Source organism: Oculina patagonica, chromosome 2 (genome assembly GCF_052425735.1).
Source record: "Oculina patagonica isolate OP01 chromosome 2, crgOcupat, whole genome shotgun sequence".
In the NCBI taxonomy this organism is placed as follows: Eukaryota; Metazoa; Cnidaria; class Anthozoa; order Scleractinia; family Oculinidae; genus Oculina; species Oculina patagonica.
In genome coordinates, this window is record NC_135759.1 from 15,954,290 (window position 1) to 15,981,974 (window position 27,685).

The window sequence follows — 27,685 nt, forward strand, 5'->3', positions numbered from 1 at the left end:
ATACTGTGGTGTTAGTTGTTTCCAGTTTATCACGACCTAAAGAAAAACTTAATAGTTTGCGCAAAGGTTAGTTTTAGAGTTTGCGCAGTTATTTCTTGAAACGGGATCATCCATACCGCCAATAGCGCAAAACAATCCGGAAAAAGTGATATCAGAATATTCATGATGATTCTTAGAAGACTTAGAAGGAAATGAAACAAAATAGAGGAGGCGCATAAGTTCCCTTTAATGAGTAAGACAAAGAGAAATTGTATGGATAGGCAAAACATTTTATCTAATGCTCATATATTTTAAAATAACTCGTTAAATTGGTTTTTTTTATAGGCTTGCTCTTTGTCCGAAGAATTTGAGTTGAACATGGAGAAGCTTTGTTTAAGATGCTGGACTTCCAGTGTAATGCAGTCCATTCAGGTCTTTTTACTTTCCTGAAATTGAAAACAAAATAATTTCTATCGGTGAAAAGAGGTTTTTGGACTTTGCATCGAGATAAGAATACCGAGTTTAATTTGCTAGCTATTTTTCTCCGAGAGAAACGACTCTTTTAACGTTTTCTTTGCTATATGAATGATTTTTTTTCTATATGGCTATACTTGTCCTGGGCTAAGTGTTAATTTACTTTTGGTTCAATACATGCTCATTATGTAAGTATTTGCAGGTCACAACGATCATGCGCCAGTTTGAGGGGCGTGGAAGGACGCGTTTTGGAAGCCTGAGCACGCGTGAGGGACATTTTGTCACACGCTTACCTAACAGCACGTGCCAAATACGGCTCAGGTGTAACGAAAATGCGATAGTATAGCTTTGGCTATAAAGAAACTGTTTTGGAATAGTTAGTGCAAACATATATTTGATTAATTTCGCTCTTAACTGTAGTTTTCAAGTTAAATCATTGGCAATTTAAACACGATCCCTAACAAAGCGATGTCCCGATCGTTTAACCTCCCTTATGAGGCAGCGTTTCTTACATATCAAATTTAAAGTAACGTGCACAATTTGAAATGTGTGCTGGATTTACCTAAATTTTACTCACCTAGTTAAAACAAAGTCCCCATTTTTTGTCTTTAGAATAATTAAAGGTTGTTGAGCACCATTTCTTTTTGAGTCCGTCAGTAGTGCAGGAATGATACAATTTACCATTGTACCGGAATGGAAATACGCAGCATTTACCGGCTGAATTCCCGCCATATGTGTCTACACCACTTTCACAAGTCTCTAAAGAAAAATACTTGATTCAGTTAAGAGATTGATTATAACAATTTTAGTTGATGATTTCCTTAAGACTGCGAGTCTTCTTTTACTTCGCTCAAATCATTGAGTGGAGAAGCAAGAATAGCGAGGGGAGAAAATTGGGCGCGTGTAATTTGATGGTACAGCTTTTATACATCTTATTCTTACTGCCTCTTCATCTGACAATGTGTTGATACTGTATGAAGAAGTTGAAGGGTTAGGTAAACTGAGAAGTTGAAATTTACCTTTTTAAGCTGTCGTTATTTATTATTATGGCTTCAGTCTACTGGGGCGAGTTTAATTTGCGCGAGCAATGAACGTGGCTGATAACGTTACTTAGCAATACTCGGTTGCTGTGGTAACTGTGATTGAGAGCAGTTTACAAGGATGCAGTCTGCATGTACGAATTTCGTAGTTCGTGTAACGTGAGAACTGCTGTAAGGACTGGAGGACTGTATATTTGTCAACTTAGAAACTAGTCTCCTTCGCAGCCGTTTTTTTGTAACAAATGTATTCCATTTTGCCGTGCGGCTCTGACCTGAATTGGAACGTACCACTTACCGATCCAGCACTTGTTAGCAATGACGAAACTCCCATAATGATACACTGTACACTTCGCAACGTTGTTCTTGAAATCTGATTCAGCCACTTGGTTCCCAGGATTGAGCTGGACTCGAAGATAAAAGGACCCTTGTCTAATGCCTGTGCAGTCCACCCACTGACAGTCAATCTTAGAGCTGTAGATATCAAAACATCCGGGAGATAGGCCTTGGTCACCGCCCCTGGTACAATTCCACCTCTTCTCAAACCCTGGATCACATTCTGTGTCTTCTAAACAGAAACTGGCTTTGTGGCCTTGGGCTCGCCTCACATAGTTACCCTGACCTGAAACGATAAAAGTAACTTTTATCAAGCCTGTTGAATCAAACGAGAACGCGCGTCAAGGAGAGTTGACGAAACCTCATGATCTTGCTCCATGTTGCTCCTATTTTGCCAACAAGTCAAAAACGTCTACTAAAGTTGAGCAGAATATTGATTGCTAACATTCTGTAATTTTTGAAAAGACAACAACAGAATCACTTTAAAATCGGAAAGCGTGCTAGCATGCACTCAACATTACCCATGCCTCTTTTAACCAATAATTTCTCCCAACTCGTTTCGAATGGCATGTACAGTGCCCGGAGGGTACTCTTTTATAGTGGACTGTACGGGTAGACGCCACCAGAAAGGGGTAACTTTTACGGTCTTTGAGGTCTTAAAAGTGCAGGAATTTCACGAGTGAGGTATATTGGAAAGGGTAGGGGGAAATATTATTTAGGTATTTAAAAGGGCCTTTCAAAAATCTTGCCGAAACAGATGCATCTAATGGTTGAGCATTTTAAGGGGTTGCTAAAGTAAAACATTTAGAAAAGGGATTTCTACGTTAGATCTACTTTCTCTAAAAAAAATGGTATATAAAAGACCTCGGGGCGAGGCCTACCCGTATATATTTTTTGTTGAGTACCCCCAAATGGAGTACAATGATTCTTAGAGGAGCTTCCGTGACGTCACGGGGATTTCACAGATTTTTGGTCTATACTGTTCTTAGTGGTAGGCAACTTAACCCATAATCCATATCTTTGAAAATTTAAAGGAAGATATAGCCTTAATTTGCGGATAGAAATCAAGCTACGGCTATAAATATCGTTTTCTGAAAAGACGCGAGGAAACATTTTTAGAAGTAAAGCCTTAACGTTTAAAGTTGCAATCTATTTCCATCCGAACCATCCGCAGCCAAAGATAAAAAATGGATTATTATTTTTAGGTTTTCTGCGACACAAATAAAAATTTTGCCTGGTCATTAATCTAGTAAAATCCGTGACAAAGCCCCTTTAAGGAAAATATGTTGACAAATTGTACTTACGTAGCAGTTCATAGCTGGCAAATGTCTCCATGGAGTGATAATGCGCATGGCACTGATGATATTCCCAGCCTGACATGGGTGTGTTGGATCTGAAGTGATCCCATCCTCGGTTTTCGATCTTAGCTGTAAACCTCAATAGACTTCGTCGATTAAATCGATTATACCGACTATTTTCAGGCCTACATAAAAAAACGACACCAATATCAATAGAATATTACTTAATTTGCAATGTATATGAATCTGAAAATATCAAAAATGTTGACTAACAAAACAAGGTCAACAATCATTCGAATTAATAAACGTCTCGCATCGCATGCTTTTGCAATGCACCAAGATTCCAGCCCAGAAATTATTTGTGCATATGCTTGTGCTTATGCCTAGTGAAAACCATCCTTAACGGATCTCTGTACTTGAGCCTTCTAGACTGAAATGAAGGCGCGGATCTGGCGGGCGCCAAAGTTCATTCTCTTCCCCTTTTCACAAACCCAACCCAACCCCAAAAACACATTCAGAACACTCACCGGGGACTACACCCCTACTCTTTAAAAGAATAATTTACATCTTTTAAAATACTATTTATCAAATTCTGAAGTCGAGAAGAGATAAGAGACGATTTAAATACCTGAAAAGTACATCAGCGCTTTTTGCAAGACAGTTTTCTTCGAATGCGCATTGCAGAGCATGCAAAGGCTGGAAATCCAATCGCATCTCCTCCTTCAGTGCATCGGTATCAAGTACGAGATCTGGTAATTCTGATAACCAGTTGAAAACAAAGTTGGAAGTCAGTTGAAGCTTCATCTCGAGCATGTGCTCTCTTACCCTCAAAATCATAAAACATTACTGTCCTCTACTCCCCCCCCCCTCCTTCCCTCTCCCCACCACTTAGTGAGCTTGTCTTAGTTGTCATAAGATAATCAATGCACCTAATTGAAGGAATGTTGACCTTGTGAAAAGCATAAACCATGAACGACAAGACCCAATGGTATTCTGGGTAGACAGCCTTGGTAAGCCTAGTAATATTCCTTTTATTGATTCAGTCAACTCTCGTTACAGCAGAATCGCTTGGGGCGTCATTTAGTGTCCGTTATAGCGAGAGTCCGTCGTAATAGCGGGAGTCATTTCAAGTCAAACCTCTTTCACCGGGGATTTGGATTTTGTCCGTAATAGCGAGTGTTCGCAATAGCGGGGTTTTCGCAAGGCGAGAGTTGACTGTAATCAGGATATTTTCTTCTTTTGGGGCCTTACGAGCATGATTTATGCAACCTGGCTTATCATAATGTTTATTCTGTCACAATTGAGGACTACTTTTTCCGACTTCCTAGAAAACATTCTGGTCATGGGTCAACGTTTCTTCAATCAGGTACATATATGCGCAAGCTCTACGTTTGTCTCAACATGTAACGGTCCAAAAATAGTTGTAGTTACTGCACGCTTTTCATATTTTATTTAAATCCCTGCATCGTCCTATTAAATAAACTCATTTTGGTCGCTTCCACCTACAAAGCTTGTTAACAAAAGCTCAAGGTCGTACCATGATTTCCAATCCCGTCTTATCCGTAGTCAGTTCTTTCTGTCCTTATGAAGCCTTTCCCGTTTCCAGCGAAAATCTCTCTATTATTATAGGCACCTCGGTTATTCGGGGAAAGTCAAACTGAGTTCTTTTGCCGATACAGTCAACACTTCTGCACTTGCAATGAACGGAGGTTTGCAAATGTAAATGAACCTGGAGCAACGTGCGTGCGCACTCTCTATATCTTTTGTTTTTAACTCATATTTTGCAGAAAAAAGTCAGTTTTAATTGTCTTGGAACTGGCGTATAAATAATAGTTCTGTAAAATCTTCAAAGCGCGCAGTGGTATAATTTTAAGGTCTTTTTTGCCCCCTCCGCTCCCTCCCTCCCCCCCCCCCCCCAAAAAAAAAAAACAAAAAACAAACATATAATCTGTGATGCCTTCCTTTGCAAGAACATCCTCAATGTAGATGTAGATGTAGATAGTAAAAAAGATCGCCATCAACAATTTTTAATTACTGATGGATTTGAATACCAAAGGAGAGGCACCCTGCCTCGCAGGCTGGTTAATAAGACGGTAACCTGCGAACAGGTTCCGCCCCGAGAAAAATAATGCCTGATTGCAGGTTAATAAGATGGTGGCTAATAAGTAGAAACCAAAAGAATTCAGCAATAAACTTTAAGAGTCCGCTTTTTCTTAATTTCAAGCTATTGCGCATTGCTTAGCTTGCTCCATACCAAAATCTTTTCTTAGCTATCTCACCATTTCTCAACATCGCCCAGATATTTTCATTCTTAACGTTACCCGATTGCCACTTTTTAGTATAACTGTAACTTAAACCGCTCCACAAATGTGGAATTCGAAACTTCTGAAAAGAAATAAACCTCACAGAGCCTAAAATAGGTAAAGGTAAAGTCTGTGTCCCGGCCATGAGGCCCATACAGCCGGAGCTTATCCCGGTTTCCGTAGCATTAAGCGACTAGGAGTATTGCTACTCCCCCTGGATGGGATGCTAGTCCATCGCAGGGTTACCCCCCAGCAGTAAATTCGCCGGTACTCATTTATACACCTGGGTAGAGAGAGGCACTGTGAGAGTAAAGTGTCTTGCCCAAGAACACAACGCAGCGCCCCGGTCAGGCCTCGAACCCGGGCCGTTCGACTCGGAGTCGAGCGCGCTAACCATTACGCCACCGCGCCTCCCCACCTGAGAGGCGCGGTGGAGCCTAAACTAGTAATGTCGTTATTTGTGGGCAGAAAACTAGCAGACCAACATACTTCACCAACATATTTATTACAACTTACCGTCTACACATATGACTCCTGCTAATTTATTCCTGTTGCTACAAGTTGCATTTTCCCATGGATCGTGTTGACAATTATAAATGGAGATCTCGTCCACTAGACATATCACTCCAGACATGGCCACTCTGAGATTGGTGGGACCGAAATAGTTTTGCGTGATAGCATGGCTGGCATATCCGAGATTCAACTGTCGGCATGCTACCATCGCTTCTTCTATACGCCAGTTATCTGCGCAAACCGTTCCCCAACTGCCGCCGTGAAAAACTTCAACGCGACCCTCATAAGAGTTCAGACCCCCACTGAGCCGAATCTGAAAAAAAAAGTAAATGTTTGTTTGGAAGCCTAAATAATTGCCTAATGGTATCCAGTTATCCTCTAAAAACAAAAGCTCTATTTTCCCGCCTTTAAATCGTTTTGCGCCCGAAAGTGGCAGCCACGCCCTTCGTCTCCAACCGCCATAAGCAGATCTTTTAGTTTATGCACCTCTGCAAACATTTATTTTCGAAATGTAAACTATGTTTTGTTATACATATCGTGTTTGCAAGCAATTTATTTTGTTTAATGTTTTTCATATCCCCCCTTCATAAAATAAAGGTCCTTCCCTTACGATTTTGTTACCAACAAAAACATGTGTGTAAAAGTGTCATTTTGGCGGGGAAACGTGGTAGCCGTCGTCACTTTAGGCAGAATTTTATTGGCAAAAATATCATAGTAGCGAAAACAAGAAAATCCTACTTTCCTCAGCTAACCCAACTTTGACATTTTGTGTTGACCACAAAAGACAAATTAAAGATAAATAATATAAAAAATAAATAAAATTTTACAGGGCATACATTCAGAGTGGATCTTCATCCACCTTTCTAAGATAAAATTAGAATTTAGAAGTAAGAATTGTTGGTTTTTGTGGAGGGAGGAAAACAGGAGGACAAGAGAAAAACCCTCGGAGCAAGGACGAGTACTAACAACAAACTCAATCCACATATGACGGCAGGTCCAGGACTTCGAAACCTGGCCACCCCATAACTTTTTGGGGGGGGGGGGGAGGGGTGGGGGTGTGGTGTGTGTTTATATCTTCGCTAAGTGAACTGTAATCAAATGTAAAATATCAGGTGTGAACTTGCAGTACAAACCGTATGGCCTTGAAGCTGTGGTACATGACATTTGACACCAGCATCCTCATAATGATTGCACATTGATCTACGCCATCCCTGATGTTTGCAATGTCTGATATTCCTCTCGACTCCTAGACATTGTAAATTATGAAGTATGACCTGGATAGTACACAAAGAACTGGATTAATATTTGAGCTGTAAGCATCATTTTAATTTTATTTTGTTTTAACCGTAGCGCTTCGAAACTTACCGGCACTTTTTTAGCCCCTTCACCGCGTAGAACTGAATATCAAACCTTCTCCGACAACCTCTTGGAGGTTTTTGCTGCGCAAAGAGTTTTATCTTTGTGGCCTTCACAAGCAAACTTCAATTATTAAGTGCGCGTATATTGTGACGATTGTAAGTAAAGATTTCACACAAAATAATTAAAACTATCTATGAAATATTGTACTACGTGATTACTTTTAGAATAAAGGCCAAGCAGCACCGGTGGCTCTGTTCTAACTAGACTGTCCATAGCCTCTCGACGCAAAAAAACGAGAGAATCGGCGGGCGAAGCGAGCGTCAGCGCTGGAAACCAGTTCTCTCGCCGTTCTTTCCCTGCGCTCATCGATCGGAAAAATAGAGGGCTGTGAACAGTCCATGTTTTAATATGTCTTAACTAAACGCGCTGGCCCAGTTCTACTTCCTTTGCTGATAAGATTAAAAGAAATTTTTTTCCGGAGACCCCTTTACCTCCCCAATTCCTCTTCCAAAATACGCATTCTTTGCTGCTATTGCCGCTGACCCGTAACCTAAAGACCTGCAGACGACATTAGCTTCCCTTAAGGTCCAGTGATCGTCACATACTGTCCCCCAGTGCTCTACTCGTCCTTGTGATCTATACAGCTCAACTCGTCCTTCGCCAACCAGGGCCCCGCTGCGAAGTCGTACCTCTGGAGTCTAATAGGTAAAGTTGAAATAAACAATTTGACAATTACTGCAAGCCGTCACAACACTTACTTACTGAGACGGCCACGGTCATAGATACCACATGCCATAGAGAAACGTCACCAGTCAGACGGACTTATAATAAATTAGGCAACAAAACCTGATTTTTGATTTGGTAAGCTAAATTGAAAATTTGAACTACAGGTATTTTTCTTTTACTTTCCCTTTGTGTGATATGCCGGTTGACACCTATCTATATACCAAACTAACTGATCTGCAACTGCTAAGACCGTCTTTTTAGACGTAAAGAGCCAAGATATACCAACGTTAGCACAAGATATACCTTTTAAAGGAATTAAAATGCATTACTTTGGGCAGGGTGTCGTCCTTGAAAACATGGCATGTTCTGAGAATTTATATAGTTACTTTGCCATAAGCCATTTCCAAGTTTTTTAATACTCACAAATTTATTTTCACACGAACGAAACTCATTTTCATAGACTTCTTTAAAAAAAGGGCAAAGGCGACTTAGAAAAAACGACACAAAACACCCATCATCAGAAAACATTTACTTAACACTTACTTGCGTAATGTTTTTGCGTGTACATTTAATCTTCAGAGCCTGTCCACCTTCACACCGGTGCCGAACCCACCCTGCATGGTCACATGACACGATCGATGACTCCCACCCTTTACACGTGACCTGGTCCAGCCAATAGACGGGCTCCGAATCCTGAATGGTCTCCGTGTAAGACTCTAGCTCCTCGGCGTTAGGAAATCCCAGCTGACCGCATAATACGTACGAGTTAGCACGTGTCCATTTAGAAGGACAAATATAACCCCACTTCCCCTCTTGCTCCACTTGGACGATACCCTCCGATATGTAGTCATCAACAATCGGACCAATTAGCTTTACATTCACGTTTATAACCTGAATAGAACCAGAAATAAGCGATGTGTATTGAGAGTTTATCCTTCGTTTTGAATTCATCGGGGAATGGGGCAACGCGGATAGCTAGGGTATTAAGGGGAGAGAAGCAACAAAGAATCGTTCCATTTCTTCATCCCCATTTCACTCATCTTTTGCACAAGTATTCAGTAGGCTATCCAAAACGCCTGTATTTGCCTGTCCTGAAATTTTCTTTTTTTGTTAAGAAAATTTTGGCTGAATGAGAAAAAGACTCTTGCGTAAACTTGTTTACAAGCGAGAGTCATCAAAAGACGGCCAGTTAGAGCTACACTTAAACATCCTCTTATACTGACACCACAGGGGGGCAAATCTGAGTCCCGGATCAGGGTAGCAAAGATAACATGGATTTCAGTTTCTCTGGGACCAAATGAACCTTTTTGTTATAGTGACGTCCGTAAGGAAGAGTTCAACAACACGATTAGGACTCGTTCACTCGGCTCAAAAGAACAAAATACGTGTTACCTTTACCTACAAATGAAAGCTAAACCGTTAAAGGGACTATGTCGCGGGTTACAGTAACAGATTTTTGAACAGCCAAAATTAATATTCGTGTCGTAGGAAACTTAACAATTGCTATTCTAGAGCACTAGCACTGTTTAAAAGCGCGTTTGGTTGGGAATGGCTCGGATGGAAATGGATTGCAATGTAAAAACGTTAGCCCACGTTTTTTCAAATCGTTTCCGCGCACCTTTAAAAAAATATCCCCACTGAAATGTAGGTTATATTTTCAGTTAAATGTTCATGAATAATATTTTTCATGGGTAAAATTGCCTACCACTTATTTCAGAACAGTTTAGACCAAAAATCATGATCTGCGAAATCTCCATGGCATAGTCCCTTTAACAGGCTACCCGGGTGTTAACCAGCTAGCGCAGAGTGCAAACTAGGATAACTGGAGTGCTTATTAGGCTAACCGAGTTGAAACATTAGTGGAGGGGGACAGGGGGGGCGGGAGCCCGGGAGAAAAGGGGCGGAAAGCGGGAGGAGAGAGGGCGGGAAGCGGGATTCTTAAGGTGGCGGGAACCGGGAGAAAACGAATGAAATTTCGTAACATTTCATTATATTTCGCAATAGACATGGAACAAACAAGAGAGAACAGCTACGTAAAGAGGTGGGAGGCAGGAGTAGAAGGTACGGAAAGCGGGAGTAAAAGGTACGGGAGGCGGGAGGTTCATACCCCCCTGTCCCCCCCACACACATTAGGGTATAGCTAACCTGGATATGACGTTCTTTTGAGCCGTATGAACGAGTGCTTACTCAACAGCACGTGTAGCACTGCCTAAAAACGTTGCGTGGAGGAAATGTCTGGACTGAACTACTTACTGTGTTCAAATTGTTTAATTATTTAAAGATTTCTCACATACCTCACCGCTGGCTGGCGATGGCTCGGGCGCAAAGATCACGTCACTTCGGTGTAGCTTACATATAACACCAGCTTGATTCGTTGAGCGACAGTTGTGTCGTCCCCAGTCTCTATGAGAACATCGTTCAATGTCGTATTCTCTTCCACCACAATTGACGTCATCTAACCAGAAGTGTCCATCACCGCGACCATAGGCAGTATGTCTGAAAACATGATAAATGCGATAATTTTATTACGAGTATTAAAACAGCAATTTTCAGCAAGACTGTAGTGAAATACATATTAATTAAGAATTGTATCTGACTCGTCCCCAGTCGTCTCTTATGCGAAAATTGCAAATTATGCAACAAAGAGCTAGCAAAACAATATTGAGCATTAAGGTCGCGCGGGACCCTTGCTCATTAATAAATTCATTAGCCAAATTTCTTGACGGAGTGCTATCTTGTATAGCTTTAATTCACTACATTTTGAACATCGATTCCTCTAAAATTTAACAAGGATATTCGGGGATGATGGAATTACATCATGATTGTCCTTTTACTGAGAGATGACCGTTGTCTGTGATGTTACAAGCCCTTAAAAGTTTAACTGCAGATAATGCGATTTTGTGTCCAAGTTTTCAGCTAGAACAGCGCACCAAATTAAATGATTGTAGAGCTTAGTGATAAATCATAACCTCTTTCGTGCTACCACTAGAACGAAATTTTCGATTTCAAAAACTGCTACAAGTTAATCGCTTCTAAGAGAGCAAAACTGTGAAATCTAAACTTTGAAACGTGCTATCTTCATTTTGAGAAGGAAATTTAAAAATTCGCTCTAGTCATGGCACAATAGAGTACACCAAGTTTATGTTCCTCGTGAATCAACTCTTGAAATTGTATATCGACGGAGAAAACTTGGACACAAATTTGCAGGTTTTGATTCTTCCGAAGACCTTCCGAGTCAATGTTTACAACAACGTGTGATATATTAAAAGCTGTGAATCTAATTATGATAATTCCCTATGTTCCAGCGCACGTGCACAAAGCTGAGAACAATTACTAGTAATTACTTGTACAAAAGAGTTTAAAAACAAACATTCTCATGAATATTTCGTTTGTTATTGGCTTCAGTCGTCCGGCAGTTCGTGCATACTCTTTAAATAAATACATACTAATGATTGTAAGGGTCCTGTGCGACCTTAAGCAATAACTTTAAAACAAAGAAATCTAACACAGGTTCTTTCACCGAGGTAAACCTCTAGCAACCAGATAAGTGGATTTTAAAGAACAGTACCGTACGTACAAACGACATTAGGTGAAAAATCTATTCGGACTGATAAGCTCTCCCGTTCTCTCTGGAGTACTGGAATTAAAGACAATAGATTGTAGCTATCAGTGCAGACATGGATTTCTGCACGCAGCCCCGCTTCAATTATTTTTATCGTATTCCATTTCAACACTTCACATATCATAAAATTAAAAAAAAAATGATTTTAACCCTTTACTGGTTTCTCTGTGTTCACTCTTTTCGTCATAACTCCCTCTGTTTCCCTTGGGGAGGGCGCTTCCAAAAGTAGTTAAGAGCGAGAAATTTTCCTATGAATTTCATCTGACGTTAGATACGTTGCGTGATCGTGATCGTTTATCATCACATACTGATTATACTTCAGCTCACATAACCTTACAAATGATGATCTCCAGTGACCTACACACTCACTTACCCTGTGGTATAACGCAGCGCCTCTGGATAACCAAGCATACGACAAACCACATTGGCCGCTTTCATGTTCCATCCGTGATCACAAATCGCTTTCCATTCACTGTCGTATTTCACTTCGACTCTGCCTTCATACGCGTGCTTTCCTCCAACTAGTCTCACCTCAGAGCCGCTGACAAGCCTCAAGGCCGACAGGAATGCAAGAAGCAAAATACACGACATCTTGGCTTTATGTCTATCGTGTTAAAATGCCAGAATTCCACTCGCCTATAACCTTCTTGTTCTCGTCTTTAATATGAAAGCCTTCTAGGAAGCAGCTAGAAAGTGCAATAGGACTGTTTTTACCCGCGCTTTTTAAGCAGACGATGATACTATCAGCTGAGAACAGAGGTCTTCTGTTGTTACCTAACCCTAAAGTATCACCGGGAGTATCATTTCCCACGGGTCAAATTTATCTTATCTTTGTGGAAGAACGATTTGACACAAACCATCTTTCAATAGCTTTGTTTTCCTGTACAAATTCCCGTGGTTGTAACAATTTTAAAACAAGGGCGGTAAAGCAAGATAGAACGGCGGCATGTTCCTAAGCATGACAATGCTGATGTGACACGTTATTTTTTGATTAGACAACAATTATCGGAAACTGTTTTGACATTTGCTCATAAAAGGATCCCGTTATCATTTTTCCAAGGTCGTCACGCAAAGCGTGATTCTCAATAAAGAATGCTAAATCTCAAAACAGCAGAAGAAAACTACAGCTTAAAAATATTGCCCAACAAACAGCACTACGTGAAAGTTAGCCTGTGTACAGCCGTCCCGCTCCGCTCAAAACACAGGCTACGTGAAAGTATGCTCAATAGCTTTCATTTGAATGGTTACATAACGTACACAAGAAATCACCTCGGTACTGCGTGACAAGCAGTAACGCAGAGGTTACTGCTCAATATTTAAATTGTTACAAACCTCATCCGTGGTAAAGGAAACCGCAGCAGTTAGTATAAAATGAACACTGGATCTAAAATGCAGACTGTGTAAAAACTGTTGCTCTATCTTATAACGTCTTTTAACTTACCACTAGTGTAACGCAATCACTTTTCCAGCCTCATCGCTGTCATCGCGGGGAGTTGTTTACTCTCAAGAGGCGGGGAATCATTTGCTTAGACTTGCCAACAAGTCAAGCTCACAGAGCGCGAAGCAGAAACGATAAGCAAACGACTGAGAAATCAAGACCTCATTCTCGTTCTCAGAGTCCACGTTCCCGCTGGTCAAGGGGAACGTGGACTCTGGGAACGAGATTGTCAAGACCTCTGATCGGACAGGAATTTTTGAGCTTGCGCAAAGCACTCGTTTTTCTTTGGTTTGTTTTACCAGCCAATCAGATATAACGAAAAATCGAGTCTGTGCCAGAGGGCGTGATTTTTCTTGTAATGACCAAAGGACGAGAAAATGTGACTGACGTTTCAACAACCGAAGCAGGTGGCCAGACTCTGGAGATTATCGATCGGGTTTATTACTAAACGTCAACCACCAGCAACGGAATTGTGCGGGGCTCAGGTATTGTCCGAAGGTGTGCGGCGCGCTTACTAAAATCCTTGCCCTACTTTAGACCAAATTATTATATGGCTACAATAGTACGCGCGCTCTGATTGGCTGCTGAGCGGGCATTATTTTCTTGTAATGACCGGGCATTATGAAAATTTTTCTCGGCTCGACGATTTTTTTGAGTTGTGAGTAAAAGCTACTAGCGAGGGGAAAAAAAACAAAAAAAGCCGACAAAATATAACTATCTTTTCAATAACTTAAAGAAAAATATAAGCATACCGATACTTCTTTAGTATGAGCGACGAAGAGAGCCACAGAGAGCGAGAGCGAGTTTTACCTCCAGTGTTTTTTCCCTTGATTATACTCTTCTTTTGAATAGTGCTTAAAGGCCATATAATAAATAACTTATTAACCTCGTCCGTTCGGTCATTACAGGGGAATCTCAGACCTCGACCTTGATGTATTGACCTCGCTATCGCTCGGTCAATACATCAAGGCCTCGGTCTGAGATTCCCCTGTAATGACCTCACTCTCGGTTAATAAGTAGTATATATCCGGGTTTTTTTTTTACAGACCAGACCCTGCCCAGGAACTATTTTGGCCCGGGTATTTTGGTTTCCGCCGGACAATCGCAGTCAACAAGCACGAATATCAGTATACACATTTTAACTTTTATTTGCAACGAACTCAATAAAAACTTACAAAGCGATATAATACAAGGAATCAGAGATGTATATCACATACATACACAAGATAATTAATGTGGTTGTTGGCAGATTCTTGCCGAAAAAACAAATTAAGTAACAATAAACTAAAAACCTTTACTTTTAAAAGTATGGGTATTCAGTATTTTTTTTTTTAAATGAACATACATTCTGAGTTTTACAATGAGAATTAAATAAACGGATCGGTATGATGTGCACAGTTGACTTTGTACCCTGGTGCAGTTCCGAGGTGACATTGCACTTGAGAGTTTAGAATACAACCCCTGGGCGTGGTATCTGGGAATGGAACCATAATCCCACTGCTTCGAGCACGCAGTGTCTTACCAACGCTCGCCTAAATTCAGCGGAAAATAAACGGTTGGTAGCGATACTACGCCTACTTTAGTCTTAATGTTTCATGTGTTAAGATGTCTTACGTGCTATAAGAACACAGTTTCCAATGTGGCTAAAAATTGCATGTTAAAACTTGCAGAACAATGGCTAATACCCACACATTAACAAATTAAGCCGGCCTAGTAAGAGCATGCCTAAGCTGGCGATATCCGATCCAATTACCAAAACAACGCGCAGAAATTCCATTATCTTCTTAATACACAAAACTGGATTAAAAAAACCCTGGAAAAATTCACTGTCCTAATTGTAACAAAGTCCCCACTTTCTGTCGTTGCTGAAGTTATAGGTCGTGGAGCACCACTTTTTCCTGAATCCATCCATAGTACAGTCGTGATAGAGTTTACCATTGAAAAGAAAAGGAAACACACAGCAGTTCCCTCCAGAATTCCCGGCATGCGTATCGATTCCGCTCTCGCAGTCCTCTGCAAGAAAGAGATCCACGCTATTATTACATAGTCTTACTGAATAGACACCTGGCTATGAAAAGAGGTTATATACTTTGCATTTATAAACTATTCACATAAAATAACGAAGAAACTGAAGAAAACAAACTGGATGTGGCATCCCTTTTCGTTTCGCCATGTAACTCTAAATTAGGGGTGACTTCATTGCTGCCAAGCTGGTGGTCATTCAAAAAACTCCATTTCACTAACATAGCCGCCACTTTTTTGTCATGAAATGAGTCAATTGGAATTGGTTGCAAACCATAAATTTTACCCCGATCCATAACCCATGCCACATCCGCCTCGTCCCGACAGAAAAAACGAGACGCTTATTGTGTTCTACGATAATTTAACAAATATAAAAAGTAGCCGATTACCCAGACCTCTTCTCGGTTTATTCAGTTGAGGAGAGGGGAAAAGTACATGTATGGACTGGATAGCATAGCCGGTTTTTTTTTTCGCGTGTCGTAAAATAATAGGCAAAAAGCACGAAAAAAATTTACTAACACTTTCGTCATGTAACAAGAGTTTGAGGTTTAGAATCAAACGCGAGTTGAAAATCAGTCACAAAGCAGTAATTTATTGACAAACTTACCAATCCAGCACCTGTTAGTAATAACGTAGCTGCCATAATCATACACGGAGCATTTGGCAACGTTGTTTCTGAAATCGGATTCGGCCACTTGGTTTCCAGGGTTCAGATGAACTCGAAGGTAAAACGCGCCGTGCACAAAGTCGGTACAATCCACCCACTGGCAGTCGATATTCCAGGAATAAATATCGTAACAGCCCGGGGATACCCCTTGATCTCCCCGGTCGGTACAGTTCCAAACTTGTTCGAAACCGGGGTCGCACTTCGTGTCTTCCAAACAAAAACTGGCCTTGTGTCCCTGAGCAACCTTTTCTCCGGTATTCTGGCCTAGAGAGTGAAAGGGTTCAGTGTTAATTCCCATCCTAAGTATCGAAGGAGCCTTATGGTTCATTACACTTGGCGGATTCAGTAGTATGAAGGGACTAGCAGTAGTGCTACTCCCCCTCTATGGGACACCAACAGTTGGAATCCATCGTATATATCCCAGCATTTTTGACAGGTTTCCGTAATAATTCCTCCAAGGTAGCCATTTGAACCCTAGGTGGAGAAACGCACGACGAAAGTAAAGTATCTTGTTTTATGGACACAATACGAGAACCACCGCGCATAAATCCATTAAGGTCGCGGGGGACACCTTTGGCTCATCATTATGCATTTATTTAAAGCGTATGCACGAAGTACAACGACTGACATCGAGAAGTTTACGAGATATTTATGACTGGACAAAAATATGGGCGCGTGCGCGTGATTTGTAAAAAATCCCTGTTTCTTTGATATTTTAACCAATTTAAAACAACACTTAGCGATAAACGTTTATATAGATTGTAGGAAGTCTTTGAGCTTATTTTCATTTAAATTTGAATATTTCTGCAACTCAGAGTAATCACAAAAATATTCGGCATAAACAATCGTGTCCTTTTTAAAAGCGCATTGTTCTCACCATAAAAGCGTGGAATATAATTACCATAATTACATCTCTCCTTGGCAAATTGATCGTATTTAGGTCGGGACACCTTCGGAAATCTCAAAGTTTGGACTTTTCCGACAATTTTGTGGCAGAGAATACAGCACGGATACTGAACTTCATGACTTGCCACTGCAGATAGGTAAACTATGAATACTGTAGTGTGTCATAACAGAAGCGGAATTTTAAAAGAGCGCTTTTAGAAAGAGGTAGAACTCATTGAATTCAAATTTCCGCACTTAAAACGCCATAACTTGCTGGCAAACTTAAAATTAAAAAATCCGCTTCTGTTATGACACTCTAGAGGTATTGACTGATTAGTTTTTGACAAGATCACAGTGTGCTGTCTCCTATTCGTTCCACAAACTCTGCCACAAAATCATGTTTTTCCCAATTTGGAACTAACGAGGCTATAACATCGCCGTTAAATGCAATCTACCAAATAAAAGATGACATTCACAATTTTTCATCATTTCTTTATGTGTCTGTAAAATTTGAGCTCAATCGCACCCATAACAGCTCAGAAATAAGAGTTTTAAAAGATGCAGTTCAAGCAAAATTTCCGTTCATGAATTTATTCATGCTGTGGTATCCCCCGCGACCTTAAGCCAACAAAGTATTGAGGAATATTTTTCTGCATTGTATTTCTCAGAGATAAGGTCTCCCTCCAAAATATATCGTCTCGTCGGGGTATAAATCATTTATTAAGACCAAAGAGTAAAAAGTATGGATTGTAGAAAAAACTGATCAACTGTTTCACAAACTACCGAATGGGGATTTCCACGGTAATCAATTTGTTTCCGTTTGGCTGTCCAAGGGTGTCTGCGCCTTAAACACTGCTTAGAGTTAGTTCGTTAGACAGGTATTTGTCTGTCGGTCTGTTTGTCAGCTTGCCAAATAGTCAGTAAGTCAGGCAGGCAGGCAGTCGTTCAATCATGATCAGTTGGTCAATCATTCAGTCAGTCACTCCCTCAGTCACCCAGTCAGTCATTTAGCCATTCAGCCAATCTGTCAGTTACTCACTCCATCTGTATTAATTATGTAACATCAATTTCATACTTACGAATAAGATCATAAGTAGAGAACGTTTCCATGGAGTGATAGTGCTGGTGGCATTTGTGCCATTGCCAGGTTGACTTGTCAGCTTTTGGTCTGAAGTGATCCAATCCTCGATTTTCAACCTTAACACTGAATCGTAGCAGTCTCCTTTGGTACGCTTCTGAATATCTGAAACCCAAATGAGGAAATATATTGTCCAGAAAAACAATGATAAAGGGTGGAATTCATATTTTTAAATATAAAAATTCATATTTTTAAATAAAAGCGTAAAGTGGGCTGAGGTATGCTGATACACTAATAAGATTTGTATGGAATAGCCTTGACGTTTTCTTTCCGAAAGTTTGGGTGGGCGTGTGCGGCGCGCGCTTCCTGAAATCCTCAGCCAATTGCGGATCAAGCTTTATGATTTTCCCTGCCTTGTTTGAGACATCACCCACTGAAAAATCGATACCCCGTTCCAGGCCAAAATGGTCAAAATAAACAGTACCTAATTTTAGACCAAATGGGATGACCTTTCGCGCCACAACACGTACCTAAAAAGCGTTTATAATAGAGACCCCACCCCCCTTCCCCGCTCCTCGGAACATTTACCTTAATAAAGGGTTCAAACCACAACACTGGAGAACTTATTATGAACAAATTTGTGTCCATTTCAAACTTGTTTCTTGATACAAAATACTTGTTTACCTTATTTGAATTGCAGCACTTTTAGCGAGACAATTTTCTTCCATGGCACATTTCAGGTACACTAACGGAATAGCAGACATCTGCATCTGAGTTCTAAGAATATCCGTGTCGAGTACAAGGTCAGGCAAAGCTGAGGAAGGAAAAATACATTTTAATCACTAAATCTTCAAGAAAAAATATTTGTGAGTTCTGAAAGCCTTGCAAACTAAGGTTTCCTTTTTGGGAAATCACAGTATGCGGAGCACGTGAAACTATCTTGCACAGACTAAAGTTAAGTTTTTGATCGTGTCCATCTACGAATGACCACGAGTGGCTACGAGTGACCATGAATAATCACGAGAGACCACGAACGGCTATGAGCGAACACGAATGACTGCGAGTGTTCACGGATGCACACGAGTGATCACAAATAATGGTTATGGGTGACCACGAATGACCCCGAGTGACCACGAATGGCAAAGAGTAACCAAGAATACCGCCGAGTTACTGATATTTTATTGATGTAATTTATGACGGCATTAAAATGTCATTTTAACAAATGCGGCTAACATTTTATGAAGAGTTTCCGAACTTGTCATCAATGCAATGTGTATTCGCTCATGTAACCAAAACTTTACTAGCGTTTTATACACCGGTTCCCGAGCCAGGTTTCTCGCAGTATAAAACACTTCACTCCAAATTACAGTTCTTCTGCATTTTTACACACCAGTCGCCTTCACGCATGGTGATGCTAGACTGGCTTGGTTTACCACCAGACCTTGCTTTCAAAGTGCAAACTTGAAAATTTACAGAAATGAATTCCCAAAGCAAAAAAAGTGACGTGAAAACTGCATGAAGGTGGAAGAGAAAATTTGCGTAAACGAAAATAATTTGCGTAGCCCAAGTTTTGCCTAAATCCTATTTTCCACCCCTTTGCTTTCCCGATTTTCCGAATCCCAATTCCAGTTCTATTGTTTATTTGTTTGTAATTTCCAGCTCCAGTGACCCGAATCCCAATTTCCCAGTGAACATTTGCCCAAATCCCAGTTCCCAAGCCAGACTTGTGCACACATCTTACCATTAACACAAATAACTCCTGCTGATTTCTTCTTGCTGCTGCAAGTGGTGTTTGCCCACTCGTCATGCTGACAGTTGTAAATGGAGATCTCGTCCACTCGGCATTTAACTCCAGACATGATTACTTCAAGATCTGTTTCACTGAAGTTATTCTGGGTGACGGCATCACTTGCATACCCGAGATTCAGCTGTCGGCAAACTGTCATGGCTTCCTCTATACCCCATTCGTCAGCACAGACGGTTCCCCATTTGCCATCATGAAAGACTTCAACTCGACCCTCGAAAGGGTTTGCGCCACCTCGGATGCGAACCTGCAGAAAATAATTATGAGCCGCACAATCAAATTCTGTTTACCTAAGCGTCCACCATAATCCAATAGTCCACGCTGATAGGGTGAGCAAATCGCTTCGCATCATTATTAGCGTGGGTTTTGATGGACATGTCCACCGGCAACTGCAGTTGGTTCACTCAAGAAATAGAGTTGCGTTCGGCTAACACCTCGAGGAACCCTTATGCTTTCCAAACTTCCGGGGTGCACCATAACTCGATAGTGCACGCTAAAGCAATTGTTCAATCATAAAAACTGAAAAAAAGTACTTCTGTAAGTAGAAATCAGTTGGGGGTTTATTTTCCGGTTAATAAACAGTATCTATCAATTATTTGAGTCCGTGTTTTGATTTTGTTTTGTTGTTTGTTTGTTTGCAGAATTGTTGTTCATAAACATGACGTATCCCAAATCGCAACATGCAAAGGATGAGCGAATTGTTCATGCTTTATCTACTAAATATGATGTCACATACCTCATGCCCTTGAAGCGCTGGCACGTGACATTTGACACTAGCGTCTTCATAATGATTGCAGTCTGACGCGCGCCAGCCTCGGTGCTTGCAGAGCGTGATGCTCTTTTCCGTCCCCCTACAGAAGACTTCATCAAGCATGACCTGGAGCGAAATAATGCTATTGAAAAGTTCGTATGGTACAGTCATGAATAACTCTACCAATACCAAAGGGTGAAAAACAGAGGTCCAAATGGCGGTATCCTTCGCAACCGAGGGAGAGCAATGACCACCACTTGATTCTGATTTCTTGTTGCGTTCGACGAAGGAGAGCGCAAGCCTAATTTTGCATTGGTGTCCTGTGTCTTTTGAGTTGGTATGCCTGTGTACTGTTATGCGGAATGAATCGAGCCGTAATGCGCGCGCATATGTATGGACACCAGATTGGCCGCCCCGTTTGATTTTTGCAGGGGCAAATCTCGGCCGGGAAACTGGTAGCCACAAATGGCCTCGATTTCATGCAAAACAAGATGGCGTCCCAAACGGAGCTTAGAAACATTATTTTGCTTGAAAAAAAGGGTTAAAAACGTGTTGCCAAAATTGTAATTTTGCCAAAAATGTCATGGAGAACACTAGAAGGTAGCAGAGTTCTCTTCAGCCACCAAACGTCATGAAAAGGGTGGAAATCGAGTAAGTCGATGCGTAGTTTCGTACGGAGTTCGTTCGTAGGTAAACCAGCGTATTTTCCTGCAATTATATGTTGCACAAAACTACATGAATTGTTAGAATTAAATGCATCGAGAGTGGGTATAATACGGATCGAAATTGTTTATCACTTTTTTGAATTTGTGATATATTGTTATTCCTAGAAACACTAGACGTTTTGACGAAGAATTCGTTGTGTGAATGAAATATGCGTGTAGTGGATTACTGTGTGAATTATGTCTGTGGAATTTTATATCGAAGTGAAACTATTTTCAGAAGTTTGTGGAAGTTTAAATCTCGTTTAGTGCCAAACGATAACAATTCAAGTGAAATAAATAATTATTTTTGTGTAAATAAAATTTCATTCATTCTATCTTCTTTTGGCTCGTCAAACAATCTTTCTCACACTTATCCTCCTCGCGTTTAGTGAGGTATAAGCATAGTAACTAACTTTGACATAAGGCGTACTACAAGTAGGCCGACCATGTCGGTTTTTTTGCCACTGCCTGCTTACCTTGGGTCTATTTTACCTATAGGTCGAACGCACTCCCCTAATCTCTGATTACTACTAGTTGTAGAAATACACGTGCCGCAGCCGGACGTCACATAAAGTGTTTTAACTTAACGGAAGGGTAAATTCATTGGCTGATATTTCAATCGGGGCCTGGGCTTAAATGAAAGAATATGGCCTTTGTCCAATTTTGTACCTCGAGTCTTTGCTCCTTAGTACACAAGCTTATCAAAACGAACGACTCTCGCCGAGTTGCGTTGCAGGATAGATTTTGAACGGAGTTTGCACACTGTCTATTTATCTAATCAACCACAATGTATTTGCAATAAGAGAGGTAAGCGGACGCAAAACCGATGGAACTTTTAACAGACAATTGAAAGCACTTGGTACAAAGTAAAACAGGAAGTTCTGGGCCCGGTTGTTCAAAGCACGATTAAGCTAATCCAGGATTAGCGTGAAATTTGATTTCAATTTTATAACATTTCGTTGAGGTTTTCTGTTAATATTTTCTGTCCCACAGTTTTAAACGTGGACCAATCTCAAACTTCACAAAACATTAGCTATGGAAAACCCTTTAAAACAAGAGAACCTCGATCATCTCTTAATCCTGGGTTAGCGTTAATCGCCTTTCGAACAACCCGGCCCTGTATGATATTATTACCCTTCCTATTCCTCGTCCATAGTACGCATTCTTTGCTGCCATCGCCGCTGACCCGTAGCCCAATGACCTGCAGACTACGTTAGCTTCCCTCAGGGTCCAGTGGTCATCACATATGGAGCCCCAGTATTGGTGATACTGCACCTCTACACGTCCTTCGGAGACCAAGGCTCCGCTTCGTAGTCGAACCTCCAAGGGCTAAAGAAAAAGAGACTTTGTTTCATACTTGTCTTCCTTTAATTTACGAGAATTACAGGCATGAAATTTCTCCTTACCACATTATCAGATTGTCATGCAGTCAGGTAACTGAAGTATAATGAAAATTATCAATGGTGATAAACTTTACACACTTAAGCCGGATTTACACTGGCAATTTTTATGTGACAAATATATTTGATCGTGTAGATGACAACAATTTTTTGTCGGCAGTTCAAAGTTTAGTGCGCCATTAATGACCTTGGACAGCAGAGATACGAACAGAGATACGCGCGCACAATGCCCAGTGGGAGTTTGGGAGATTGGGACCACATATATGCTAACTCAATATTTGTCACATTTTATGTGACAAGTCGTCTACACGAGCAATTTCCGCATGTGACAACTTTTATTTGTCACATTAAAGCTAACAGGCCAGCTTCTCAGCAAATATATTTGCCACATAAAAATTGACCAATTTTTCTCATCTACAAGAGCAAGTAAAAATTGCCACATAAAAATTGTTCGTATAAACTCGCCTTTTATCAAATGGTAATTTTACATCATAGAACGAACTGGCCCACAGATAGCAATTGCAAACCTTGGCGGACTTATCAGTCTTGCATCAATTACATGTACTGTTTACATCAGTTTATATCAACAGATTCTCAAAAATCTTTGAAAATCAGTGGGGGCTTCAAGATTTCCAGCTTGACCTGAAAGGATTTGAATGATGGTGTTGCCTCATGACAACTCTTTCAGTAAATGTTTAAAATCCACATTTAGCATAGTTTCCATGCAAGAATTCTGTTTAGAATTTCGACCTGGACAGAGAAACCGCATGAAATAAAGTAACTTATTCATTTTCATACCAACGTATTTACTTACCTTAGTTATTTTTCGTCTAACGCATTTGATCCTTAAAACTCCGCCATCCTCACACTGATGAGGGCCCCAGCCTGCATGGTCACATGACACAATCGATGACTCCCACCCTTTACACGTCACATGGTCCAGCCAATAGACGGGCTCCGCATCCTGAATGGTCACTGCAGAAGACAGCTCGAAGTTCGGAAATCCCAGCTGACCACACAACACGTACGAGTTAGCACGTGTCCATTTAGAGGGACAAATGTAACCCCACTTTCCCTCGTGCTCCACTTGGACGATACCCTCTGATATGTAGTCATCCACAATCGGACCAATTAACTTAATTTGGACTTTTGAAACCTGAATGGAAGATGAAAAGAAAAAACGTTGTACGCAATCTTAGATTTTCTTTACGAGACTAGATCACGTGCATGGTCGCACAATTCAGTTGTTATGTTCTCCAAGAGCTGTTATCCATAGATCAGTAATTCGTCTTTAAAATAATAGTTATAAATATAATATGTAAGTAATTCGGAGTTTTTTCCGGTTTTAGAAGAGGTTGCCAAATATAACGGCGCAAAAAAAGTTTTTTTTATGGTAATTCACTGTCTATAAAGTTTGATCTTTGACTCAAAATATTTAGTGAATCCCTTTCTGCAAACATAGGAAACATCAAATTGGATGAATTTAGATACGTTTTCTAGCGTGAAGTTCAATAAACGAAAGATTAACTACGATTAAGGAGGCTGACTTAGGGGCGCTAATTTAGATAGCAGAGTAGGCGTTAAGTCAAAAGAACAGCTTTAAAGGAAGACGTTTAGGAGACGGGGCGATAATTTGAAGATTGGCATTTAATCAAATCATTAGGATACTCCACACACGAATTACACAAAGACATACCTCGCCGCTGGCGTTTGAAGGCTTGGGCTCAAAAATAACGTTATCCGCATGCATTCTGCAGACAACACCAGCTTGATTGTATGAGAGACAGTTGTGTCGGCCCCAGGGCCTGTGGGTGCACTCGTCAATGGACTCCTCGTTCCCAGTGCATTTGACGTCATCAAGCCAGAATCTTCCATTGCCATGACCGAATGCATGTTGCCTTGATAAAAAACAGAAAGAGAAGAACATTAAATTAAAACCTCTCAACATAAAGGTTCTTTTTCCTGGTAGCTGTTTCCCATACATCTCTTTTTAAAGAGATGAAATTAAAGCATTAGTAGAAACTAATGTTTCTGTTGATGATTTAGAAACGTAACGTGACGTTTATGTGCGTACAATGTTTAATGTGGACATAACGCTTAGCTATGGTGTCGGTGCGTTTTGCAGATATGACCAGCAAATTCTGCAGGAACGCTCTAGTTAATTTGCAGGTAAGCCACGAAAAAAGTCATTTAAGAAAATCATTTAAATAGGGAACGAAAAAAAATGTCTAAAAATAAGCAAGTGGTGTTAATACGCCAATGTCCAACAACTTAAACGTCCTCAAATTCCATGTGAGGTTTACTCATAAAACTCATAAAATATCCAGGCGTATGATCATTCTCGTTCCAAGAGCCCACGATCCTTGTGATCTGCGCCAGGGATCGAGACCTCTGGCCGGCTCCAAAATTAGAAATCAGCGATTCAAGGACTCATTGTCAAATATGACAAATCTTATTGGTTGAAAATCTTGAAAAAGCACTTTGCGCATGCTTACAAATCGGGACCGGCCAGAGGTCTCAATCCCTGCCGCAGAGCAGAACGATCGTGGACTCTGGGGACGAGAATGAGCGTATGATTTGCTAAAGTCGCTAAACCATCGAATAAAGTAAATATATAGTTAGCGTGTTCTCTTGACCTAATTTGGTCGTCAGTAGTTTCTTGTTTGATTAAATTCGAAGAAAAAGACCCCCAAGGGATCAGTAATGTTTTTCGACGACTTGTATGATCACTTTGAATTTGGAGGAGAATTTACACGTTGATAAATGGTGGAGAGAGAGGTTTGCCTCATGCGCGCAACGCTAATCAGGGGACTCGTTTAGACTCGTTTACGTAAACCACAGTTTCGTGAAGTTTCTAGCACATCGCTCGAATATCGACCTTTAGTTAGGCGTTTGCCATCTTTTCAAAACACGCGCGCAATGCAACCCAAAGGTTCTGTGAACACACTGGCCGGAAATCGACTTTTGAAAGATGTTCAAGCTATGCACGCGATGCCGTCGGTGAGCTCTTTATATGGAAAACAGTGTTTTTACGAATTTTCGAGAACATCAGTCAAATGTTCGCCACATGTTCAAACCACACGCAACACAGTCCAAGGCCTATGCGCACGGTATCGGCCGAAACTTTCCTTTTGGGGAGATGTGCGCGACCTGTTCTTACCATGCGCAATACTGCTTATAAGGCTTGTACAGAAAAACTGTGTCTACCAGGCAGAGTGCATGTTAGTCAAGTAACATGATTTTTCAATAACACTACAATTGCGCTTATGTCATGCATGGTCCGAGTGTATGGGTTCCAAAGCATTTACGTCACGCGTGTACGGACGGCGCATCTGGAAAAACTTGGCTTATTTTTTCAAGTTTGTCTTCCTCAATCGTAACCATTCTTGTCTGTGTTCGGTTCATTGTTACTGTTTTGGTGCATTTCTATCTAAAAAACTATAATTATGAGTCGGGGTGTATATTTAAAAAGTGACTTGACATAACGTGACATTGCTTTTGTCACGCAGTCGCGATCAAAGTCACACTGACTTAAAATTGTCACGCACCATTGCGGTACCGTAACGCGTTCAGATTGATTTCTTTCCAGAGTTTTCTTACAGCAGATGTGTCACGCAATTATGAAATTGTTGCGTCAGACTTGTGTCCCGTTCGTGTTATAAAGGAGATTACATAATTCTTATTTCGCTCACACCCGAATAACTTTCTTCCTTTCCGACAAATTTTATAATATCCGGTGCATGCTGCCTTCTAAAGAATACGATATTATTGAAAAACGAAAGTCTTTCGCGGGAAATTTATCTTCAGCAAAACATATTTGTTGTTTTACCGTCGAATGTATACCAACGTTAAAGAAGAAATTGTTTAACACTAACCCTTTGGTAAAGCGCAGCACATCAGGAAATCCAAGCATGCGGCAGACGACTCGAGCTGCGTTCCTGTTCCATCCGTGATCACAGACCGCTCTCCACGTGCCTTTGTAGTTAACCTCGATTCGTCCCTCGTAATGATGCTTTCCTTTTAGCAGGCGAACCTCGATGCCTGTTGAAATCTCAAGGCTCGTCAACACGACTCCCAGTAAAATCCAATTCATTTTAATTACAGCGTGTTAAACACCGCACTGGAGGGCAACCGGTGTGGACTCAATTCTACGCTGGAAAAATCTTCGTTTGATTGATTAACCGAGTACTACCGGTACGGGGCTACAGCACTGTGCAGTGGATTGCAAACTCGACCGACTACCGCCTAGTATAAACCCAAACTAAAATGTCTCAGCTCTGCACGGACTGAGAATCGTGTGACACTTCACGCAGTTTGACTCAAAACATGAAACCAGATATGCTCAGAAAGGCTCTATTCTGAGTTCACTGGACAGACGGTCGTTGTTCACTGCTCAGAGTCAGGCTTTTGAACACGTTTCGATGAAGGCATATTCACTTACAATGATTCTTTATGAGGTCACAAAACAGATTAGCTTCTAACCAACCATTGCATCGATATTATAAGTACCTAATGAAATCGCCAGTATCCTTTTCCACTAAACCAAATGGAAATTTCCATGCCCAGTATATATAGTTCCAGACTGAGCTAGACTATCAACCAACCAGCAAGCTCTAAAACCTCTAAACCTGCAGATGTGTCCGACGTAAGCCGCATTTTCACAGACCACTGATTTAAATATTTTACTTTCTATAATTGTCCCGAGAAACTGTGTTTCCAATGCGGTCCGCCTCCGGCAACGTGTAATATTGGACTGAACTAAAGGAAAACGCTTAGATTGGCAAGTGAAAACAAAATTCGTCTGTAAAACAACAACAGCGACAACGACAAAACCACCATCTTTGTTGTAGCAACACTCCCCACCCAGAAATTAATGGCCTTCCCTAAGGGCAGACCTTATTTCTTAGTGTTTCCGCCCATCACTAAGACTAAAATGACTCAAAAGACAATAAACGAAATCCCAACCAAAATAAAATAACATACCATCAATGGCTACAGAAATGCCAAGTAAAACCCCAAAAACTAATTGAATCACAATTAAATCACAAAAACACCACCGCCCTAAAAAAGAACGCGCTTAAATTGGAAGCTGCAAAGTTTTCTATTTTCGTACCTCTGTTTTGTTTACACAAGATTTACAAGCTTTTAGTCTGTAATTGTTTTAGTTTTACAAAGCCACGCTTTTGAGGGCAGGACATTAAATCCCATTCATTTCAATTACATACCAGACGCTGAGCTAACAACCGGTCAAGTCTACCCCCATATTGGAAAGTAAAAAGGAGCCAATTG

General features: G+C 40.8%; 1 protein-coding gene across 1 annotated transcript; it reads right to left on the reverse strand.

The window, feature by feature from the left end:
* Nucleotides 1-18: 18 nt before the first annotated feature.
* Nucleotides 19-27,653, reverse strand: LOC144642175 (scavenger receptor cysteine-rich type 1 protein M130-like). Its single transcript, XM_078501160.1, has 21 exons — nt 26,272-27,653; nt 24,093-24,294; nt 23,211-23,552; nt 22,131-22,325; nt 20,278-20,418; nt 19,479-19,788; nt 18,422-18,551; nt 17,739-17,902; nt 15,715-16,038; nt 14,920-15,098; nt 12,021-12,259; nt 10,320-10,521; nt 8,569-8,916; nt 7,791-7,997; nt 7,074-7,214; nt 5,944-6,253; nt 3,753-3,882; nt 3,131-3,309; nt 1,789-2,112; nt 1,031-1,212; nt 19-425 (listed from the first exon to the last, which is right to left on the reverse strand). The coding sequence occupies exons 1-20, from the start codon at nt 26,487-26,489 to the stop codon at nt 1,031-1,033; spliced, it is 4,467 nt and encodes a 1,488-aa protein (XP_078357286.1). The 5' UTR covers nt 26,490-27,653; the 3' UTR covers nt 19-425.
* Between the last annotated feature and the right edge of the window lie 32 nt (nt 27,654-27,685).